This window comes from Stegostoma tigrinum, chromosome 37 (assembly GCF_030684315.1).
Source record: "Stegostoma tigrinum isolate sSteTig4 chromosome 37, sSteTig4.hap1, whole genome shotgun sequence".
Lineage (NCBI taxonomy): Eukaryota > Metazoa > Chordata > Chondrichthyes > Orectolobiformes > Stegostomatidae > Stegostoma > Stegostoma tigrinum.
The window spans coordinates 1,025,554-1,048,603 of record NC_081390.1 but is presented as its reverse complement, the minus strand read 5'-3'; the positions used below and the strand labels follow the sequence as shown (position 1 = coordinate 1,048,603).

At 47.3% G+C, this 23,050-nt stretch overlaps 2 protein-coding genes and 1 long non-coding RNA gene across 7 annotated transcripts in view; 2 read left to right on the top strand and 1 right to left on the bottom strand.

Annotated features, from left to right (window-relative positions):
* The window catches only part of LOC125467469 (nuclear factor NF-kappa-B p100 subunit-like), a 187,847-nt gene that overhangs the window by 14,044 nt on the left and 150,753 nt on the right, over positions 1-23,050 (top strand). The window lies entirely within an intron of this gene.
* The window catches only part of tbrg1 (transforming growth factor beta regulator 1), a 91,652-nt gene that overhangs the window by 21,230 nt on the left and 47,372 nt on the right, over positions 1-23,050 (bottom strand). For 4 of the 5 annotated variants that reach the window (XM_048563319.2, XM_048563317.2, XM_059640408.1 and 1 more), the window contains one exon: positions 8,085-8,194. In XM_048563319.2, the coding sequence (XP_048419276.2) occupies positions 8,085-8,194 (110 nt within the window). Of the gene's footprint in view, positions 1-8,084; positions 8,195-23,050 lie in introns of those variants that run through there. The other variant, XM_059640410.1, reaches the window with a different exon arrangement.
* LOC132206371 (uncharacterized) overlaps positions 13,235-23,050 on the top strand; it is a 30,802-nt gene continuing 20,986 nt past the window's right edge. The window contains exon 1 of the long non-coding RNA XR_009443021.1: positions 13,235-13,306. This is a non-coding gene — a long non-coding RNA (uncharacterized LOC132206371). The remainder of the gene's footprint in view (positions 13,307-23,050) is intronic.

The window sequence follows — 23,050 nt, the reverse complement described above, 5'->3', positions numbered from 1 at the left end:
ATGGAAGGTCAGTGTGAGATGTGTCAGTCACTCCCTGGATGGATTGTCAGTGTGAGATGGGTCAGTCACTCCCTAGATGGATGGTCAGTGTGAGATGGGTCAGTCACTCCCTGGATGGATTGTCAGTGTGAGATGGGTCAGTCACTCCCTAGATGGGTGGTCAGTGTGAGATGGGTCAGTCACTCCGTGGATGGAGGGTCAGTGTGAGATGGGTCAGTCACTCCCTGGATGGAGGGTCAGTGTGAGATGGGTCAGTCACTCCCTGGATGGAGGGCCAGTGTGAGATGGGTCAGAGTCAGAGTAGAATGGGCCAGTCACTCCGTGGATGGAGGGTCAGTGTGAGATGGGTCAGTCACTCCCTGGATGGAGGGTCAATGTGAGATGGGTCAGTCACTCCCTGGATGGAGTGTCAGTGTGAGATTGGTCAGAGTCAGAGTGAGATGGGTCAGTCACACTCTGGATGGAAGGTCAGTGTGAGATGGGTCAGTCACTCCCTGGATGGATTGTCAGTGTGAGATGGGTCAGTCACTCCCTAGATGGATGGTCAGTGTGAGATGGGTCAGTCACTCCCTGGATGGATTGTCAGTGTGAGATGGGTCAGTCACTCCCTAGATGGATGGTCAGTGTGAGATGGGTCAGTCACTCCGTGGATGGAGGGTCAGTGTGAGATGGGTCAGTCACTCCCTGGATGGAGGGTCAGTGTGAGATGGGTCAGTCACTCCCTGGATGGAGTGTCAGTGTGAGATGGGTCAGAGTCAGAGTAGAATGGGCCAGTCACTCCGTGGATGGAGGGTCAGTGTGAGATGGGTCAGTCACTCCCTGGATGGAGGGTCAATGTGAGATGGGTCAGTCACTCCCTGGATGGAGTGTCAGTGTGAGATTGGTCAGAGTCAGAGTGAGATGGGTCAGTCACACTCTGGATGGAAGGTCAGTGTGAGATGGGTCAGTCACTCCCTGGATGGATTGTCAGTGTGAGATGGGTCAGTCACTCCCTAGATGGATGGTCAGTGTGAGATGGGTCAGTCACTCCCTGGATGGATTGTCAGTGTGAGATGGGTCAGTCACTCCCTAGATGAATGGTCAGTGTGAGATGGGTCAGTCACTCCGTGGATGGAGGGTCAGTGTGAGATGGGTCAGTCACTCCCTGGATGGAGGGACAGTGTGAAATGGGTCACAATCAGAGTGAGATGGGTCAGTCACTTCCTTGATGGAGGGTCAGTGTAAGCTGGGTCAGTCACTCTCTGATGAAGGATCAGTGAAGGCTGCGTCCATCCACTAGTCTTGCTGTGTGGACTGGACCCTCAGGTAGGGTTCATTAACTGCTCTAATACTTCAATCCATGATGCAAAGCTTGCATAATGTTGTCTCAGGGAAGGTCAGTGTGATGATGCTCTGCATGCATCAACTGCCCAGTTAAAGTTCCCATCTCTTTTTGTCAGTTGAGTAAAGTACTTTAGGGTTTTCAACATCACTAATTTTGTAATCTTTTATAATCTTTTATATGTGATTTGGGCTTCACTTTTAATTTTTAAGTAAAACTGTACTGAATTCTTACTCTGTAAACTTAAATTTATACCAACAGTAATTTGAAGAAGTCAAAATTGATCGATTATGTGACTGATGGCGGCATTTTCTAGATTTTGGTCCCATTCCCAAGGATAGCCCAGCATGTTTTAACTGGTTGTCATTTGCCCATCAGACATTTACACCCAATTTGTTCTTTCGTTGCTTAAAGAGAGGAATTATCCTTACTGTACTGACCCCAATGTCCATTGAACTACATGCCAGAATGTGGTGTTCAATGAATGGATCTCAGCTGATGGCCAGTATACAGATTGAGAGACTTTATCCAGGGCGAAAGAGCAACTTAATTTTGTTCAGTCTTTTTGTTTTGAGAAACCCTGTGTGTAAGCCTTAAAAGGTTGGAATGGAGCCAGGAATTTGGCTTAAAGGCAGGTGGCTTCCAGAATTTAATACTGCAGTTGAGTGGACAACAGTCAATCACTGAGGATTATGGAGAGAAGGGGATGCACAGAGTGACTGACCAGAGATTTCACTCATGCTATTTGGAGACTTTGTGTTTACATACGAAAGGACATTTTACTGTAATTTGAAGTTACTCTGCCATGAACAGACAAATTGGGATTAACAGTTGTGATGTAATAAAGCTACACTTCTTTCTTTCTTCTGATATATATCAAGGATGTAAATATAATTTTGGAAAGTACCCATTTAAACTATTGAGATTATATCAGGCAACCACTTAAACATTAACAAGAAGAGCAGGTGTGCATGCTGGAATGGATAGAGATAGAGGAAGCTGATGTGCTGAAAATTTTGTCAAACATTAAGATTGACAAGTCGCCAGGCCCGGACCAGATTTGTCCTCGGCTGCTTTGGGAAGCGAGAAATGCAATTGCTTCGCCACTTGCGAAGATCTTTGCATCCTCGCTCTCCACTGGAATCGTACCTGAGGACTGGAGAGAGGCAAATGTAATTCCTCTCTTCAAGAAAGGAAATAGGGAAAGCCCTGGCAATTACAGACCAGTAAGTCTCACGTCTGTCGTCTGCAAGGTGTTAGAAAAGATTCTGAGGGATAGGATTTATGACCATCTGGAAGAGCATGGCTTGATCAAATACAGACAGCACAGCTTTGTGAGGGGTAGGTCATGCCTCACAAACCTTATCGAGTTTTTTGAGGATGTGACTAGAAAAGTTGATGAGGGTCGAGCTGTGGATGTGGTGTATATGGACTTCAGCAAGGCATTTGATAAGGTTCCCCATGGTAGGCTCATTCAGAAGGTCAGGAGGAATGGGATACAGGGGAACTTAGCTGTCTGGATACAGAATTGGCTGGCCAACAGAAGACAGCGAGTGGTAGTAGAAGGAAAATATTCTGCCTGGAAGTCAGTGGTGAGTGGGGTTCCACAGGGCTCTGTCCTTGGGCCTCTACTGTTTGTAATTTTTATTAATGTCTTGGATGAGGGGATTGAAGGATGGGTCAGCAAGTTTGCAGACGACACAAAGGTCGGAGGTGTCGTTGACAGTATAGAGGGCTGTTGTAGGCTGCAGCGGGACATTGACAGGATGCAGAGATGGGCTGAGAGGTGGCAGATGGAGTTCAACCTGGATAAATGCGAGGTGATGCATTTTGGAAGGTCGAATTTGAAAGCTGAGTACAGGATTAAGGATAGGATTCTTGGCAGTGTGGAGGAACAGAGGGATCTTGGTGTGCAGATACATAGATCCCTTAAAATGGCCACCCAAGTGGACAGGGTTGTTAAGAAAGCATATGGTGTTTTGGCTTTTATTAACAGGGGGATTGAGTTTAAGAGTCGTGAGATCTTGTTGCAGCTCTATAAAACTTTGGTTAGACCGCACTTGGAATACTGCGTCCAGTTCTGGGCGCCCTATTATAGGAAAGATGTGGATGCTTTGGAGAGGGTTCAGAGGAGGTTTACCAGGATGCTGCCTGGACTGGAGGGCTCATCTTATGAAGAGAGGTTGACTGAGCTCGGTCTCTTTTCATTGGAGAAAAGGAGGAGGAGAGGGGACCTAATTGAGGTATACAAGATAATGAGAGGCATAGATAGAGTTGATAGCCAGAGACTATTTCCCAGGGCAGAAATGGCTAGCACGAGGGGTCATAGTTTTAAGCTGTTTGGAGGAAAGTATAGAGGGGATGTCAGAGGCGGGTTCTTTACACAGAGAGTTGTGAGAGCATGGAATGCGTTGCCAGCAGCAGTTGTGGAAGCAAGGTCATTGGGGTCATTTAAGAGACTGCTGGACATGCATATGGTCACAGAAATTTGAGGGTGCATACATGAGGATCAATGGTCGGCACAACATTGTGGGCTGAAGGGCCTGTTCTGTGCTGTACTGTTCTATGTTCTAAGTGTGTTACTAAAAAGAAAACAGTGAGGTATTTCTTTCAGTTTAAAATGTAGTCAACAAAGATGAAAAAGGGCATTGAGTAAATCTGCAAGAACAACTGTGGCAATGTCTTACATAATATCCTCAAACATTGCTAATGCATTTCCAAGATTAAGTCACTTTTCTTCAGCATTCTTAAAATCTGCTTTAAATGTTAACTGAAATATATGAATTAGTAACTGTTAACTATTCTATGCCCCATACATTCTTCCCTTACAATAGATTTTTTTCTTTCAATTGTCTTGTTTAGTTATACTATGACTAATAGTAACATTTACAATTGTTCTATAATTGTTACGTTATTCTCATTAGACTCCATTCTGCTAATGTCAACATTAGTAATCCAGAAGCTGAGGTTAATCTCTGGGGATATGGGTTCAAATCTCACCATGATAAATGATGAAATTTGAATTCAAGAACCATCTGAAAATCTAGCCTAATGATGACCTGTAAGTCTGTCAACTGTCCTAAAAACACATCGCTTCACTAATTTCCTTTAGGGAAGAAATTTGCCATCCTTACCTGATCTGTCCGACCTGTGGCTCCTGATCCACAGAAAATATGGTTGCCTTTAACTTCCATCTGAAATGGCCGAGGAAGGCACTAATGTAACCAATACAAAGTGCTTAGGAAGAAACTAAACTGCACCAACCACCTAGCATTGGCCTAAACACCGGAAACAGCAACAGCAACAGTTCTGTTGACCGTACAAAGTCCTGTCCCATTGGCTGGACAGATCCATAGTCAGGAGAAGCATGTCCTGAGAATCTTTAACATTGATTCCAGGACTCTACGAAGTCTCATGGTTTCACTCAAATATAGGCATGGAAACGTCCTGCCGATTACCACATCTATCCAACACCTTTTTCCATGCAGAAAACCATTTGGATGAAACATTGATGGTGGTGAGAGCACAGAGAGCACTCTGGCGAGGGAACTTCAATGTCCATCACCAAGAATGGCTCAGTAGCACATCTACTTATAAATCTGTAGGGGCAGCATTGTGGCTCACTGCGCCAGGGACATGGGTTCAATTCCGGCCTTGGGCGAATGTCTGTGTGGAGTTTGCATATTTTCGCTGTGGCTGTGTGAGTTTCCTCCACGTGCTCTGGTTTCCTCCCACAGTCCAAAAATGTGCAGGCTAGGTGGATTGGCCTTGCTAAATTGCCCATTGTGCCCAGGGGTGTTTAGGTTAGGAGGGTTAGGCAAGGGAAATGTAGAGGTAGGGGTAGGGGTAGAGGAGTGGGTCAGGGTGGAATGCTCTTTAGAGGGACAGTGTGGACGTGTTGGGCCATATGGTCTGTTTCCACACTATAGGGTTTCTATGCTTACTGACCAAACTGGTTATGTCCTAAAGAAGACAGCTGCTCAGCTGGGACCACTGCATGTGGTGGGTAAAGCAAGAAAAAGGAAAACCAGACTTAACCTCCACCTCACCAATGTACCTGTAACAATCATCCCTAACGGTATCATGGGGAGTGACCATACCACAGACTTTTTGGAGATAAAGCCCTGCTTTCACATGAAGAATACCCACCACCACGTTCTGTGGCACTAACACTCTGCTAGATGGGATAGATTTCAGACAGATCTAGCAACTCAAAATTATAGTATCCATGAGGCGTTGTGGGCCATCAACAGCTGCAGAATCATACTCCAATACAATCTGCAACCTTGTGGACCAGTATTTCCCCCATTCAACCATCACCATCAAGCCAGGGTATCAACCCTACATCAAATGGAGAATGCAAGGACATAATCAGACATACCTAAAATGGAGGTGTCAGCCTGGTGAAGCTGTCAAACAGGATTGCTTGCGTAGGAGACAGTCTAATGGAATTATTGTTGGATTGTTAACCTAGAAACCCAGGTATTGTTCAAGGGATTCAAATTTGAATCCTGAAAATGGCAGACAGTGGAATTTGAATTTAATAAAAATCTGGAGTTAGGAGTCTAACAATGACCATAAACCCACTATGGATTGTTAGAAAAACTCATCTGGTTCACTGTTGTCCTCAGACACACTGCTACGTGGTTGGACTTTTATCTGCCAACTAGACAATTATAGGTGGTCAATAAATACCGGCCCAACCAGCAACACTCTCATTCTGTGAATGAATAAAAACAGTATAAGCAGTAAGAGAGAGACAGAGCAAAAGCAATTTCACAGCAATAAGATCACATCTAAACTCTGCACTCCTGCCACATCCAATCGGGAATCCTGATGAATAATTATCTCTGGAGGAGGACGTTCCACAAATCACCCTATTCCTCCAGAGATGCCAAGTGGATGGGCTATCCTAGCTCTCTCCCAGATACCCAGCATTACAGGTGCCAGTCTTCAGCCAATCCAATTCACTCCATGTGATGGCTCATGTTAAGAAATGGTTAGAGGCACTGTCAGAGCCCATAACCTTTGCAAACGTTCAGCATGGCAGCACGGTGGCACAGTGGTTAGCACAGCTGTCTCACTGCACCAGGGACCTAAATTTGATTCCGGCCTTGGGTGTCTGTGTGGAGTTTGTATGTTCTCCCTGTATCTGCGTGGGTTTCCTCCAGGTGCTCTGGTTTCCTCCCACAGTCCAAAGCTGTGCAGGTTAGGTAGATTGGCCATGCTAAACTTGGCCCTAGTGCTCAGGTTGTGTAGCTTAAGTGGATCACAGGGGAATGGGTCTGGGTGGGATGCACTGAGGTTCAGTGTGGGCTTGTTGGGCCGAAGGGCCTGTTTCCATGTCGAAGGGATTCTAATTCTAATTCAATAGTATTAAAATCTTGTGCTCCAGAATTAGCCAAGCTGGTTCAGTACAGTTACAGCACTGGTGTTTAGCTGGCAATGTTGAAAATTGTCCAGATATATCATGTGCGCATAAGGAACAAATCCAACCCAGTCAATTATCATCCCATCAGTCTACTCTTGATCATTAGCGAAGTCATGGAAGTGGTCATTGGCATGGTTATCAATGGAAATAATCTGTTTACTAATGCTCAGTTTGGGCTCTGCTAGAGCCATTCAGCTCCTGGCCTCATTATAGCCTTGGTTTTGAAAGGGGCCACATAGTGTAAAGGAAACCAACAGCAGAAATCTACCAGAGCACAAAAACAGGCAGCTTGCCGAATGAGAACTAAAAACTAAACACCTTAGCAGAAACTCAGAGACCCAGTTGTGCTGAGAGCCCAGACAAACCAGTTGGCTCCCCAGGACACCATGCTTTGATTGCTTTGGCTAGGGTCCTGGATTATAATGGTTTACCAGCTGACTGGTGTCTTTGCATGGGAAGTCATAGACAGTAAGGTTGACCTAGCTTTGAGGGGGGTGGCAGGTGATAAATGTTACACTTTGTGACTGAGCCATTCAGATAATAATAAGGTCATGTTTGGGTTGGGAGGGCTGAGTCACTTATTTCAGCTAAATGGGTCATGTATGGATTAGGTGGATGACATCAGTGCTGGGTTCAATCTCTAGTCTGGCTGAAATAGATTCGGGCTGCTGTTTTCTTGCCATATTGCTGAAAAATTCACAGCACCTTTTTGTGGTTTGACAGGTAATCACCAATGGCCTGCCTGTGAACAAACAACTCAAGAAGAAAATATGATTGGGTGAAATAGCCTTTTCTTGCTCCTATTTCTCATGTTCTCTTCTGGTTGGCCTCCCAACTATCACTCTTCAGATACTGCTGCCCAGGCATCTGTTCATGTCCTGACATTCGTCAAGACTCATTCATCTTTCACAGTGACTTCAGTAAAATGGTTCCCTGACCAGCAACTCTTCAATTTGCATCTTCTCATCTCAATGGTCACGCCCCTTTGGGACCATCTTGCAGAACTCCACAAGCCTTCAAGATAATGGTGTTCCAATTAGGGTCTCGTCAGTATCCCCAAGGTTCATTGCTCTATCACTGACAGCCATAACTTCAGCTGCTGAAGCCCAATGATCAGGAATGCCCTCTGTCACACACTCTCTCTTTCAGATCCCTATTTAATTCACACTACAAACTGATCTAACTAGGCAAGCTTTTCACCCATCCCTAGTATCTCCTTCTTGGTCACATTGTCAATGGGTGACTGATGAATCCCTTGGGAAACACCTTGGAAAGTTTATTATGTTAAAGGTGCTGCACAAATGAGAGGTGTTGTTGGTTTTGGAGCCTTACCAGATACACTTCCTGGCACAGGCAGATCTGAATCACATTCTGAATGGTTGGGGTGAGAAAAGCCAAAGAAATCAGCTCCAGGTGGCACCACGTTGCTGAATGGGTTTCCCCTGAGTGGAGACAGAAAAGCAGAAAGATATTTAGAGATAAAGCAGATCTCAATAGGCACTGGCGTTAAAACCTAAATGAATCAAGTGACAGGAAACAAGTTCTTTACTGAAAGGTTCCTATCAGAGAACTCACTCTGTTTCACAATGTTTTTCAGCTCAGTTGCCCAATGTCCCAGAGGTCACACAGCCAACCCAACCATCTCTGACCATGCTAAACTGTGCACCTTGGAGCTGAGTAACTACCAACTGCATCCCCCAGGCCCTAGGTAGAGCAAATCACACTCACTGAGCTGTGGCAATTTCTTCTAACAAGCAGGTGTGACAGGCTGAAGAAGAAGTGGTGACGAGTGCTTTGAGGGTTGACTTCAGGAGCAATTTGAAACTGGTTAACATAAATGTTCAGTCAATCTCTTTCCTCCTACTTGCATCAATCTTTCTGACTGTGTCGCCCATACACACGAGACTGGTTGCAGCTTCAGAGCCATGGCTCTCTGTTTTTCCAAGAGTTATAAAGTGTGGAGCATGATGCACCAGCTGTGCATGAGACACAGTATCTGTGGCTCCTTGTGACAAAATGTGTAGAATATTGGAGATGGTCGCTTAACATTGGGCAAAAAATAAAAATAACTCTTTTTCACTTTCAATTCTATTTTGAATTATTCCTTGACTGAGGTAACTGATAAATATCAATAATCTCATGAACAATGAAAACAAGATGAAAGCATGGTTCTGTGAGGCCCCTCCCACATCCCTATAATTCCACAGGCCTCTCCCAGCACTGCCAGAAGCCTCTTGATGCCCAGCAGCCAATATTTCCCATAAGCTGCATGGCTGTGAGCAAGGACCTCGGAGGCTCACATAGCCAGAAGGAAAATGAGAGGGAATACTGCCAGTAACCCCATGTTATCTAAAAGGACACTTCCAGCAGCCATGTTCCCTAACAGAACATTTCTAGCAGCCCTATGTTCCCCATCAGGATGCTCCCATCTGCCCCATGTTCCCAGTGATACATTTTTAGCAGAGCTATGTTCACAGTGTGACATTCCCAGCAGCTCCCATGTTCCTAGCAGGACATTCCTAGCAGCCCCACGTTCCCAGCAAGATATTCCCAGCAGGTCTGTGTTCCCAGCAGGACATTCCCAGCATGCCCATGTTCCCAGCAGGACATTCCTAAAAGACTTGTGTTTGCAGAGGGATATTCCCAGCAGGCCTGCGTTCGCTATGGAATATTCCCAGCAGGCCTGTGTTTGTCTCGACAGCTCCATTCTTACACATTCCAGACTGCACTGCCTCATTGAGTTGCCATGAAACTGAACTTCCTCTTCTAGGTCTCCAGTTACAGGGGTTATCAAATTATTGATCTTCCATTTATATTTTGTATCAGATCAGTACAATGGCCAGTGCTATGGATCCCTAAATCTCCACTTTTACCCCAAATCTCATAGCTTTTCACAATCTAAATAACTTTCAGATCTATTATCTTCAATTCAAAATCTATTACTGCAATTTTCTCTGTGCTTAAATCCATCTACCAGTTTCACTCACTCAATTACGAACATATAGACAAGACCAGGCAACTCAATCCTTCCAGCCTGCTCCACCAATCAATGAGATCATGGTTGATCTGATCTTACCCTCAACTCTACGTTCCTGCATATCCCTGATAACCTTGCATCCCCTCGGTCATCAAGAATTTGTTTGCCTCAAAATATTTAAAGATTCTGCATCTGCTGCTTTTTGAAGATGAAAAATTCCAAAAACTCACAGTCCTCTGACATAAAATGTTTTTCCTCATCTCTGCAATAGGTGAACAATCCTTCTATTTTTAAACAAATGACCCTGGTTCTAGATTCTCCCCCAAGAGGAAACATCCTTTCCACATCTAACCAGACCAGTCCCCTCGGCATCTCAGGTTTCAATTAAGTTACCTCTAACTCTTCTAAATTCTTGAGGATAGAGGGCTAGCCTGTCTAGGATTTCCTCATATGAGGTATAATTTCAGGCATTAACTAACAATTCTTCTCTGAACTGCTTCTAATGCATTAACACCCTTCCATAAGTATGGTGACCAGTATTATACACAGTACTCTAGGTGCAGTCTCACCAATGCCTTGTATAACTAAAGCATAACCTTCTATTCTAGCAATCAATTCACCTCACAAAAAACCATGACATGTATTAGCTTCAAAAACAGAAATTGCAAGTAAACCTCAGCAGGTCTGGCAACATCTGGGGGGAGTCTGGAGAGCCAAAGTTTCCAGTCCTTCTTTAGAACTGGACCCAAAACATTCACTGTGCTTTCACTCTACAGATGCTGCCAGGACTGCTGAGTTTCTCCTGCAATTTCTGTTCCTGTTCCAGTCTTCGGCATACACAGTTCTTTGCCTTTCGATATTCTATTAACTTTCCTGATTATTTGCTGTGCCTGCATTCTGCGGTTCATTCACTAGGACACCCAGATCTCTTTGCATTGCAGAGCTCTGCACAATCATCATTTAGATAATATGCTTTTTGTTTATTATTCTTTCTGTCAATGTTGACAATTTCACACCTTCGCACTTTATACTTCATTTGACCACTCACTTAACCTTTCTAAATCACTTTGTAGACTCCTTATATTCTCTTCACAACTCACTTTTCAACCTTTGTGTCATCAGCAAAGTTGGCAGCAATTTCTTCAGTCCTTTCATTCAAATCATTTCCATAAGTTGTAAAGCACTGATCCAATGGCATCCCTCACTTGTGGCACCTTGCCAGCCTGAAAAAGTCTCTCTGCTTCCCGTTAGCAAACCAATCTTCCACCTATACCAATATCTTACCGCCACACTGAGAGTTTTCACTTTCTGCAATAACTTGTGATGAGATACCTATTTACAGACAACCATAACATCACAGAACACCCACATTATGACAGACACATGCATTACAGGACATGCAGGTTAACAGAGAGCACCCTGTGTTCTCACACGGCACCCTGCAGTACTAAAGTCCAGCCTGCAATAAAATACAAATTCAAACTTTACAAAGTATTTCACTAAGATAGAATCTACATCATTTTACACCAACAATAATCTTAAAGACTGGGCTTCAGATAGTTTGAATACCTGTGGTCCACTCCCATCGTATTTGATTTGACAGGTGTACCGGCACTTGTGGTCAGGGTTCTTCATGCTGACACAGATCCGGGTGCTGCAAAATCCCACAGGATAGATCACAGTCTTATCATAAAAGTCTGAGTGATCCGTGATGATTTAATATCCAACAGAATGAAGTGAAGTGTGCAGATTTCAGAATGGAGGCTCAGTCTGAGTTGGTGCACAGCACAAGGGAACATACTCTGGCTGGCAGGTGGTGGTACCTGTTCACCCAGGCAAGGAAGACCATTCGGTTGCAGGTATTCCATCAGGCAAGCAGTCAGCTTCATACTGCGTAGTCCTCCCACTCTATAAATCCTGGCTGCCTGGTGAGTTAACTAATTTAAAGTGTTGGATAACTGGTGTGATTTGAAACACACAGCCACCAACAGACAGACACAGTCAATATAACTTTGGCAGGTTCACAAATACTGTCAGTTCCCAGAAACACTTGGGACGTAAGCGAGGAAAATGTGAAACCACTGAAAGATGGTGAGACCAGCTGTGTCTCATTGGGTATCATTCCTGCTCTGAAGCACAGCTTTCTGGGTTCAAATCCCCCTCCAGAAACTCATGCACAAAATTCAGGTGGAATTGCAGAAGTGTAGTACGGAGGGAGTGTAGGACAGTCACAGATGCTGTCGTTAGGATATGATGTTAAATTGAGACCACATCTACCTTGTCAGGCAGGTCTGTCATCGGGAGAGATGAAGAGGAGCAAAGGTGCTCCCTCAGTGTTCTGGCCAATATTTATCACTGAACAAGGAACTAAAAAAGAGATCCAGTCGTTATCACATTGCTTTTTGTGGGGTTTTGCAGTGTACACATCACTGCCACTGTATCTACATTACAACACTTGTAGGACCATACCCTCCGACCAGGGACAAACACTCAGCAGGCAGGCAGGATTCTGGCCTTGCATTCAAGTAAAAGCCGGTTGATGCAGGGAGAAGGCCAAAGCATCCTCTTCATCTGGCCTCAATGTGAAAAGCAATTTTTTTCTTTATCATTGGCTCAAATCAGAAGTGAGATCAATGACATACTCTGATCTTTACAGAGCAATACAGTATTTTTGTACATTTTGTGTTACAATAATCAAATACAGCATACTCACTGTACTTCCCCCTTAATCCATACACTCAATCCCATGGGACACCAAATCTATCATGGGCATTCCTATGGACAGCCATAGGTTTCCATGATCTTATATTGTACTCTCTAGGCCTTGGGATCTTTCGATGCATCCTTTTAATTTGGATTCCAAGGGTTACTATCTATATTCCTTCTGATCTGTCCTAGATTTGCTTATCTCTCAGGGCTGCTTGATTTCTATTATTCATTGTATTCCATGTGCTGCCTTTACCAAATTCAGTTATTCCTTTTGTATGTCCTACCATGACAATTATATATGTAAAAATACAAAAGACAATTAGTTTTAACTAACTGCTAGGTGATTTGTCTTATTAATTTCTGTTATATAACTACTTCAGCTGTTCGCACTTTGTAATTAATAAGTTGTGACCACTCTATTTCATTCAGGGCTTACCAGGCATCTTAAGAGAAAGCATTCCCTGAGACTAATTAACTTTCACATCCATGTTTAAATGTTTTTCTCCTAATGCTTCTAATATCTTTTTAATTATGTGTTTATCTTTCCCTATTTCAAAGTCTACACCTATGATTATCTGAAGAATCTTTAACTAGGGGCTACTTTTTAAAATTGTGGGAAACTTCAAAAAAACTAATTGCTACAAAATAACTTTAGTTGTTGTTTTAACAGTTGCATAGAGAGTCTCACTGATTCGTGGGCTGAGATTTACATTCAGGGTGCTATTTACTTATTGGGACAACATCTTCTCATTAATGATTAATGACGCTGGAATCGGTCACATCTATCCTTAGGCATCCTGTTTTCAAACTGTCTCGGATGGTTGCTCGTGCGTCCTCCTTGCTGACCTTGGAATAGACCTGTTCAAAGGTACCATTATGTTTCACTTTGATTTTGGGGTAGGCTGTTTAATTTTGCTGATTTCTTGTCAGCCACTTTGTGCCTTTCAAACATGGGCCACTGCTACAACACTCAAAAAGTACTCCGCTGGCTATGCAGCACCATGAGAACTCCTGAAATCCTGAATGGTGCTATATATATCTAAAGCTTTTCTTTTTCCCTTTGTAATGTGTATCATAAACAAAAGCAATCTCCTGAATGGACGTCCTCACATTAGAAACTGAAAGGACAGAAAATTGTTGGACTGCACTCATGGCTAGGCTGAGCAGAGCTGGCTAATCCAAAGTGATGTGGGGGTGGCGGTGTTGGAGTGAGGTGGACAAAGTCCAAAGTCACAAAATACCAGGTGATAGTTCAAACTGGTTTATTTGAATCACAAGCTTTCAGGGTGTAGCCCCTTCCTGGATGTGAGTTTGCTCGCTGAGCTGGAAGGTTCGTTTTCAGATGTTTCGTCACCTTTTTTTTTATTTGAAAAAATATACTTTATTCATAGAATGTACAAAAAATAAAACATTTATACACCTACCCAGTCATGCAAGCCACTCCGGGTTACCCGGGGGTACGTACACCAACTAAAGGAAAAAAACAAAACAGAAAAAAAAAACAAAGCAAAGAACCCGCCCCGGCAGTCGTCACCCTGCACAGTCCCAGTTGGCCCCCTGACCAGTTGGGGAAGGCGCCAGCTGGGCCCAGTTACCAGATAGGGTTCGTTTCCCTTCTCTGGACGAGGGGGCTCATACGGTGGTCTTTCCCCACCGCGCCTTGGCGGCGGCTGCCCCAAGCTTTAGCGCGTCCCTCAGCACGTAGTCCTGGACCTTGGAGTGCGCCAGTCTGCAACACTCGGTCAGGGTCAGTTCTTTCAGCTGGCAGACCAGCAAGTTGCGGGCAGACCAAAGAGCGTCTTTCACCGCATTGATGGTCCTCCAGGCGCAGTTGATGTTGGTCTCGGTGTGCGACCCCGGAAACAGCCCGTAGAGCACGGAGTCCCGCGTCACGGAGCTGCTCGGGATGAACCTCGACAAATACCACTGCATCCCCCTCCAGACCTCCTGCGCATAGGCACACTCCAGAAGGAGGTGATCGACAGTCTCGTCCCCCCCGCAGCCACCTCAAGGGCAGCGTGCGGTGGTGCAGAGATTCCGGGCGTGCATAAAGGATCTCACTGGCAGAGCCCCTCTCACCGCCAGCCAAGCAATGTCCTTGTGCTTGTTTGAAAGTTCTGGCAATGAGGCATTCTGCCAAACGACTTTGGCAGTCTGCGTGGGGAACCACACGACGGGATCCAACCTCTCCTTTTCCCGAAGGGTCCCGAGGATACTACGTGCTGACCACTGCCTGACGGCCTTGTGGTCAAAGGTGTTTCCTTTCAAAAATTTCTCCACGAAGGACAGCTGGTACGGAACGGTCCAACTACTCGCAGCGTTCCGCGGCAACGAGGCCAGGCCCATCCTTCGCAAGACCGGGGACAGGTAGAACCGCAGTAAGTAGTGACACTTGGTGTTTGCGTACTGAGGATCTACGCACAGCTTGATGCAGCCGCACACAAAGGTAGCCGTCAGGGCGAGGGTGGCGTTCGGTACGCCCTTTCCCCCATTTCCCAGGTCTTTGTACATGGTGTCTCTGCGGACCCGGTCCATCCTCGACCCCCAAATGAAGTGGAAGATGGCCCGGGTGACCGCAGTGGCGCAGGTCCGGGGAATAGGCCAGGCCTGCGCCACATACAACAGTACCGAAAGCCCCTCGCACCTGACAACCAGGTTCTTACCCGCGATGGAGAGGGACCGGAGTGTCCACCTGCCCAGCTTCTGCTTCAATTTGGCGATACGCTCCTCCCAAGTCTTAGTTCATGCCCCAGCTCCACCAAACCAAACACCCAGCACCTTCAGGTAGTCTGTCCTGACGGTGAAGGGGATGAATGAGCGGTTGTCCCAGTTCCTGAAGAACATGACCTCGCTCTTACCCCTATTGACTTTGGCACCCGAGGCCAGTTCAAACTGGCCGCAGATGTCCAATAGTCTACTCACCGACCGACGATCGGTGCAGAAGACGGCAACATCGTCCATGTACAGGGAGGTCTTGACCTGAAGGCCTCCGCTGCCTGGGATAGTCACGCCCTTCAGGCTCTCGTCCTTCCTGATGGAGGCGGCGAAGGGCTCCACACAGCACACGAACAAGGCAGGAGAGAGTGGGCAGCCCTGCCTGACACCAGATCTAACAGGAAAACTGTCTGATTCCCACCCGTTGATCGAGACTGCGCTAACGATGTTGGCGTAGAGCAGCCGGATCCAATTGCGGATGCCCTCCCCGAACCCCAATTTGGAGAGGACGTCCCTCATGTAAGCATGAGAGACCCTGTCGAAGGCCTTCTCCTGGTCCAGGCTGACGAGGCAGGTGTCCACCCGCCTGTCCTGTACGTAGGCGATCGTATCCCTGATGAGCGCGAGGCTCTCAGCGATCGTCCTGCCCGGCACAGCACAGGTTTGGTCAGGGTGAATCACTGACTCCAGGACAGACCTGGCCCGGTTGGCAATGACCTTAGCCAGGATTTTGTAGTCCACGTTCAAAAGTGAAATGGGACGCCAATTCTTAATTTCTTCCCTCTCCCCCTTCCTCTTGTAAATGAGGGTGATGATGCCCTTCCTCATGGACTTGCACATTTCCCCTGCCCGAAGCGCACTATCGTACACCTCCAGCAGGTCTTGCCCGACCAGGCCCCACAGAGCGGAATACAGCTCGACCGGTAAGCCGTCGCTTCCGGGAGTCCTATTCCTCTGCAAGGACTTGAGGGCTCTGGCCAGCTCGTCCAGGGATATCGGCCGGTCCAGCCACTCCCTCGTGCCGTCGTCTAAGACCTCCGTGATAGACGACAGGAACGATTCGGAGGCCGTGCTGTCCGTGGGCTTCGTGTCGTACATTCCGGCATAGAATGATCTGCTGATCCTCAAAATGTCGGGCCGCGACGACGTCACCAAGCCGTCGTCCTCCTTCAGCCGGCTAAGCACAGAGCTCTCTTTGTGCACCTTCTGAAAGAAGAAACGCGAGCACGTCTCGTCCTGCTCCACGGAGCGGACCCTGGACCGGAAGATTATCCTGGAGGCCTCTGCGGCGAAGAGCGAGGCTTGCTGGCCCCTCACCTCGCGGAGGTCCTCCGTGACATTGACCCCCATCAACTGCAGAAGGAGCAGGTTCTGCACCCTTTTCTGGAGTCGCGACAGCTTTCCCCGCCTCTCTCTTGCCTTCTGAACACCCTTGAGGACAAAGAACCTCTTGATGTTCTCCTTCACCGTCTCCCAAAGAGGGGTTTCACGGTTCTCCAACCGGCGTACTCCCTCTTAAGCTCCTCGACGTTCTCTGGGGTCAACAGAGTCGTGTTGAGCTTCCACGTCCCCTTGCCGGCCGGCTGGTCTTCCTGTAAGTGACAGTCGGCCAGCAGGAGGCAGTGGTCAGAGAAGTACACCGGCTCGACGCCGGTGGACCTGACCGAGAACGTCCGTGACACAAACAGGAAGTCTATCCTTGAGCGGATAGACCCGTCTGGCCGCGACCAGGTGTACCTCTGCTGCGCTCTGTCTGCAGGGGTGCTGAAGACGTCGAGCAGCTTGGCGTCCTTCACCGTGCCCATCAGGAATCTGGACGTGACGTCCAGTTGACTCCCCCCACCCGCTGTCCCCACGCCGGATCTTCCATCTGCATCAATGATGCAGTTGAAGTCTCCGCCTAGGATGACCGGCCTGGACGTAGCCAGCAGGGGTGGAAGCCGCTGCAGGACGGCCAACCGCTCACTCCGTACCGCTGGGGCGTACACGTTGATCAGCCTCAGGGGAGCATTTCTGTAGGTGATGTCAGCCACTAGGAGGCGCCCCCCCCACCACCTCCTGAACTTGAGAGATGGTGAAGTCGCGCCCCCGCAGCAGAATAGCCAGGCCTGAGGAGCGACAGTCGTTACGCCCCGACCAGATCGAAGGCCCACAGGTCCAGGCGCCGGACCATTTCCCGTACCTGCCGAGGTGCGGTATCCCGCACTCCTGCAGAAACAGGAGGTCCGCCTCGATGGTGGTCAGGTAGGCCAACGTGGACACACATCTCGCAGTTGACTTGACGCTGTGCACATTAATGCTCGCAACTCGTACCCCTATTGTGGGCAGTGACCGCAGTACCCTCCCCAGGTCCAAGGTCCAGCCCCTCCATCTGTCCCTTCATGCCCATTGCCCAGGCTAACTGCTGGACGCTCTCCGGGCTCAGGAAACCGTCCGTGCTGCCTTCCGGGTGGCATCCCCCCGTCAGGGGTGCGGATGCAGGAGGATCCGGCTCCGGGTCAGGCTGGGGACGCGCTGTTTCCTCCTTCCCGCCTGGAAGTTCCGGGGGGCCCTCCGGTGCTCCAGCGGCACTTGACTGGGTGTCGGAGGGAGCCTCAGGACGCCTCCCGTCACCTGGAAGCGGGGTGCTGCTTTCCTTCCCCCTCGAGACCTTTAACTTCTGCTTCGGGTGGGCCCTCTCCGAATCCTCCTCGTCAGAGGAGCTCTTATAGCCCCCCTGTAGCTGCCTCTTCCCGCCTGATTGTTGCGGTTCCTGGGCCCGTCGACGCACCTTCCTCCTCGCTTTCGGGACTGTTGTCCACTCCCCTGGGTCGCCTGTTGCCGCCTCCATTGGCTCCGGGTTGTCGGGGGGGATCGGAGCCTGCAGGGGTGCTTTGCTGGCCTCGGGCCCATCCTGCAGGGCTGGGCCCTCCTGCACGGCCTGGCCCTCCTGCACATTAGTGGGGTCCTTGCTGGGCCCTGGTGCCTTCCTCTCCTCCGGGGGGGCTGGCCCCGCATTTCCCCTGCTGGCGACCTGGGCGTAGGTGGTACCCCGCCGCGGGCATGCCTTATAGAAGTGACCCGCTTCCCCGCAAAGGTTGCAGCTTCTCTCCCGTGGGCAATCCTTTGCAAGGTGACCCTCTTCCCTGCAGTTCCTGCAGATGGTGACTTTGCAGTCGGCCGCCATGTGACCTGACCTACCACAGGCATGGCAGACTTTAGGTTGCCCTGCATAGGTCAGGTAGCCCCTGCTCCCGCCGATCGCGAAGCTGGACGGTGGGTGTGCGACATTCCCATCTGCGCCCACCCTCAGCGTCACCTTGACCTGCCTCTTACTCGTCCAGATGCCAAAGCGGTCCACGATGTCAGTTAGGTCCCCTTCCACCTTCACATACCTTCCGAGGAAGGTCAGGACATCAACTGCTGGCACATGCGGGTTGTACATGTGTACAGTCACCATACGGCTCCTCTGCGCTGGCATCACAAACAGTGGGACAGCGGTCAATACAAAGAGGGGGCCCTCACCTCCTTTCTCCTTGAAAACCTCCAGGAAGCGCTCGCAAAGCTTGGAACTCCTGAAGGTCATGTCGTAAAAACCTCCTCCGGGGAAATTCTGCAGGCAGTAAATGTCCGCAGCAGCGAACCCACAACAGTCCAACAGGACCCTCTTCACGAAGAAGGTGCGGTCCACAGGTGCACCTTCATCCACCTTCTTTACAGAAACACGGACGGTGTTCCGGACCCCCCGGCCTGGGGCACGAGCACTTGCTGCAGCCATCGTTGCAGGTTGGCTGCTCCCCTGAACCAGCGTTAGGCCGAAGCCAGCATTAAGATCCACTGGTCGCAAGGGTGCACAGCCAACCTGACGTCCTCCTTTCACCTCCAAGACAGCACTCTCCTCCTGTCGGTCCACAAGAGAGTGGGTCTTCATTTTGTTCCGGATGTAAGCTGGTTCACTGAGCTGTAAGGTTTGTTCCCAGATGTTTTGTCACCATTCTAGGTAACATCATCAGTGAGCCTCCGATGAAGCGCTGGTGTTATGTCCCGCTTTCTATTTATATGTTTAGGTTTCCTTGGGTTCGTGATGTCATTTCCTGCATTGGTGATGTCATTTCCTGCTCTTTTTCTCAGGGGATGGTAGATTGGCTCCAAATCAATGTGTTTGTTGATGGAGTTCCGGTTGGAATCCCATGCTTCTAGGAATTCTCGTGCGTGTCTCTGTTTGGCTTGTCCTAGGATGGATGTGTTGTCCCGATCAAAGTGGTGTCCTTCCTCATCTGTATGTAAGGAAACTAGTGATAGTGGGTCATGTCGTTTTGTGGCTAGTTGATGTTCATGTATCCTGGTGGCTAGCTTTCTGCCTGTTTGTCCAATGTAGTGTTTGTCACAGTTCTTGCAAGGTATTTTGTAGATGACATTCGTTTTGCTGAGCAAAACGAATGTCATCTACAAAATAGTATCAGTGATAATGGGAACTGCATATGCTGGAGAATCCAAGATAACAAAATTGTGGAACTGGATGAACACAGCAGGCGAAGTAGCATCTCAGGAGCACAAAAGCTGACGTTTGGTCTAGGCCCGAAACGTCAGCCTTTGTGCTCCTGAGATGCTGTTTGGCCTGCTGTGTTCATCCAGCTCCACAATTTTGTCATCTACAAAATACCTTGCAAGAACTGTGACAAACACTACATTGGACAAACAGGCAGAAAGCTAGCCACCAGGATACATGAACATCAACTAGCCACAAAAAGACATGACCCACTATCACTAGTATCCTTATATACAGATGAGGAAGGACACCACTTTGATTGGGACAACACATCCATCCTAGGACAAGCCAAACAGAGACATGCACGAGAATTCCTAGAAGCATGGGATTCCAACCGGAACTCCATCAACAAACACATTGATTTGGAACCAATCTACCATCCCCTGAGAAAAAGAACAGGAAATGACATCACCAACCCAAAGAAACCTAAACAGATAAATAGAAAGCGGGACACAACACCAGCGCTTCATCAGAGGCTCACTGATGACGTTACCTAGAATGGTGACGAAACGTCTGAAAACAAACCTGCCAGCTCAGCGAGCAAACTCACATCCAGAACCTCAACCTGAGCTACAAATCTTCTCAAAACTCGTGTAGCCTCTTCATCAGGTGATGAGAGCGAGAAGCACACAGGCATAGAATTTAGATGTAAAACGATCAAAAAAATCATACAAATGGTGTGTGTGGAGTGTCAAATATTAAGTCTCTCCATTTGATCAAAAGTGTCAGATGCTGTGAGTAAAGTGTCAATAGCTGAATAACAATCGCAAGGATGACCTATCATATGGTTAAATGAGGCAGAGAGATAATTACAAAAAGCATTGAAAAATAAGGTGATGCAGGAGACAAACCAAGTGGCTGGAATGACATGATAGGAACAAGAGTTGCATGCCAAGGGTCTAACCAAAGTCATAAATAATCCATAACTATACAATCAAATTAAGGTAGTGAGGTCACAATTTATCAAGGTGATACTGTCAAAACAGGAGAGTTAAGGAAGATTTTACACATATGGAATAGTGTCGTGGATTCACATATCGGCTACCATCGAGGTATACTACAACACAGGATGGCCGAGCAGAGACTAATAACCGAGTTCCATACCAATGAAGTCGGCCTCAACTGTGATCTTGGGTTCATGTCGTGCTATTTGTGACCCCACCACACTGTTCTGTATCTGTAAAATCTTCATTACTGTCTTATTTTGACACCATCACCTTGACAACTTGTTCTGATCTCTGCACCTTAATTAATTTGTACAGTTTTAGCTTCCTTGTTACTTTGGTTAGAACCTCAGCATGTCACTCTTGTTCCTATCATGTTATTCCAGCCATTTGGTTTGTCTCCAGCACCACCTTATTTTTAATGTTTTGTAATTATCTCTCTGCCTCATTTAATCAGATTTTAGGTCATCCCTTCACTTGTTGTTCGACTGCTGATACTTTACTCACAGCATCTGACACTTTTGATTACCTGTAGAGAGTAATTATTCAACACTCCACTCACACCATCTGTGTGAACTTTTGATCTCTCTGCCCTTGATCTCCCTGTCCATAAATTCTGTGTCTTTGTGCCTCCCTCTCACTACCTGACAAAGGGCTATGATCCATATGGATTTCACCCCGAGACTGATTTACATGTCATACTACTGCACCATGGACTCCCCAAACCTATCATCTCAGGTATGATAATCCCCCATCTTCTTTCTGGACCTTTGTGTGTTATCCAAAATTGACCTGCATCATCCACTGTGCAAAAGTGCTGAATTACTTCTAACGAAGTGTGGCAGTGTGGAAGACAGTGGCAGAGAACCACCTCCCTAAAGTTAAATCCTGGCTCTGACTTAGTTTCATCTCATACCAGCTGGTTAGTTTTATTTATACTGGGAATGTGGGTGTCACCAGCTGGGCCAGTAGGTACGGCCCATCCCTAGTTACCCTTGGAATGGTGCTAGTGAGCTTCAGTCTACACCTACAATCCATTTGACATGGGAGGGAGCTCCAGGACTCAGCAATACTGAAGGAATATCGACCTATTACCAATTCAGAATGGTGAGGGGCTTGGAGGGGAATTTCCGGATACTGATGTTCCTAAGTATCTGTCACATTTGTTCTTCTAAGTGGCAGTTCTTTGTTTGGAATGTGCTGTCTAATCAGACTTGGTGAATTTTGGCAGCGCTTTATTCAGACCCACAGTGCTATTACTGAATGTTAGTGGTGGAAGGATCAGATATTGACGTGGTACAAATTAAGCAGGGTGCTTTGTCCTGCATGGTGTTAAGCTTCTTCAGTGTTGAAGTTGCTCTTATCTAGGAAAATGAAGAGTATTCCATCACACACCTGACTTACGCCTTGTAGACGGGGAGGTGAGTTACTGCCTGCAGGATTCTTAGCCTCTGGCTTGCTCTTGGATCACAATATTTATATCACTAACTCAGTCCCATTTCTGGTTAATGGTAAACCCTAGGATGATAGCGGGAAAATTCAGTGATGGTAATGTCACCGAATGGAAAGGGACAATGGTTAGGTTCCCACTGAGGGAGATGGTCACTGCCTAGAACCAATGTAGTACAAATACTACTTGCATAAAAAATAGATGCAGGAGTAGGCCATTCAGCCCTTCAAGCTTGCACCACCATGGCTGATCAAGTGATTTCAGTAACCCACTCCCAATTTCTCTCCATACCCCTTGATCAGTTTAGCCGCAAGACCCCCAATAATTCTTCTCAATTCGAATGAGTATGAACCCAGTCAATCCAGTCTTTCCTCATATGTCAGTCTTGCCATCCCAGGAATACTTGTCACTTGGCATCCCAATCCTGGACATTGCCCAGATCCTGCTGCATTTGGATATGCACTCCTTCAGCACTTGATGATCCATGAATGCAAACATCTCCACTTCTGATCTTACAACAGAGGGAGGTTCATTGATGAAGCAACTGAAAATGGCAGGGTAGGTACCACTACCCTGAGGAAGAGAGAGTGTCCCCCCACAATCTTGCTAATTTGAGTTTCACTAGAGTTCCTTGATGCTACACTTAGTCAACTGCAGCTTTGATATCAAAGGTTGTCACTCTCAACTCACCTCTGGAACTTAGCTCTTTTGTCCATGTTTGAACCAAGTCTGTGATGAGGTCAGGAAGTGAAACTTAAGTGAGACGAACAGTTTATTGCTGAGCAAATGCTACTTGGTGGCACTGTTAATGACCCTTCCATCATTCTACTGATGATCAAGAGTAGACTACTCCATCCCTACTCTTTCAAACTGAAAGCTCCCACAATAATTTTTCATCAGATAGTCCTGGGGCAAATAGAGCATGGGGTTAGACAGAATAAATCTCTCCCTCCACTGACACCAAACATTCGCAGG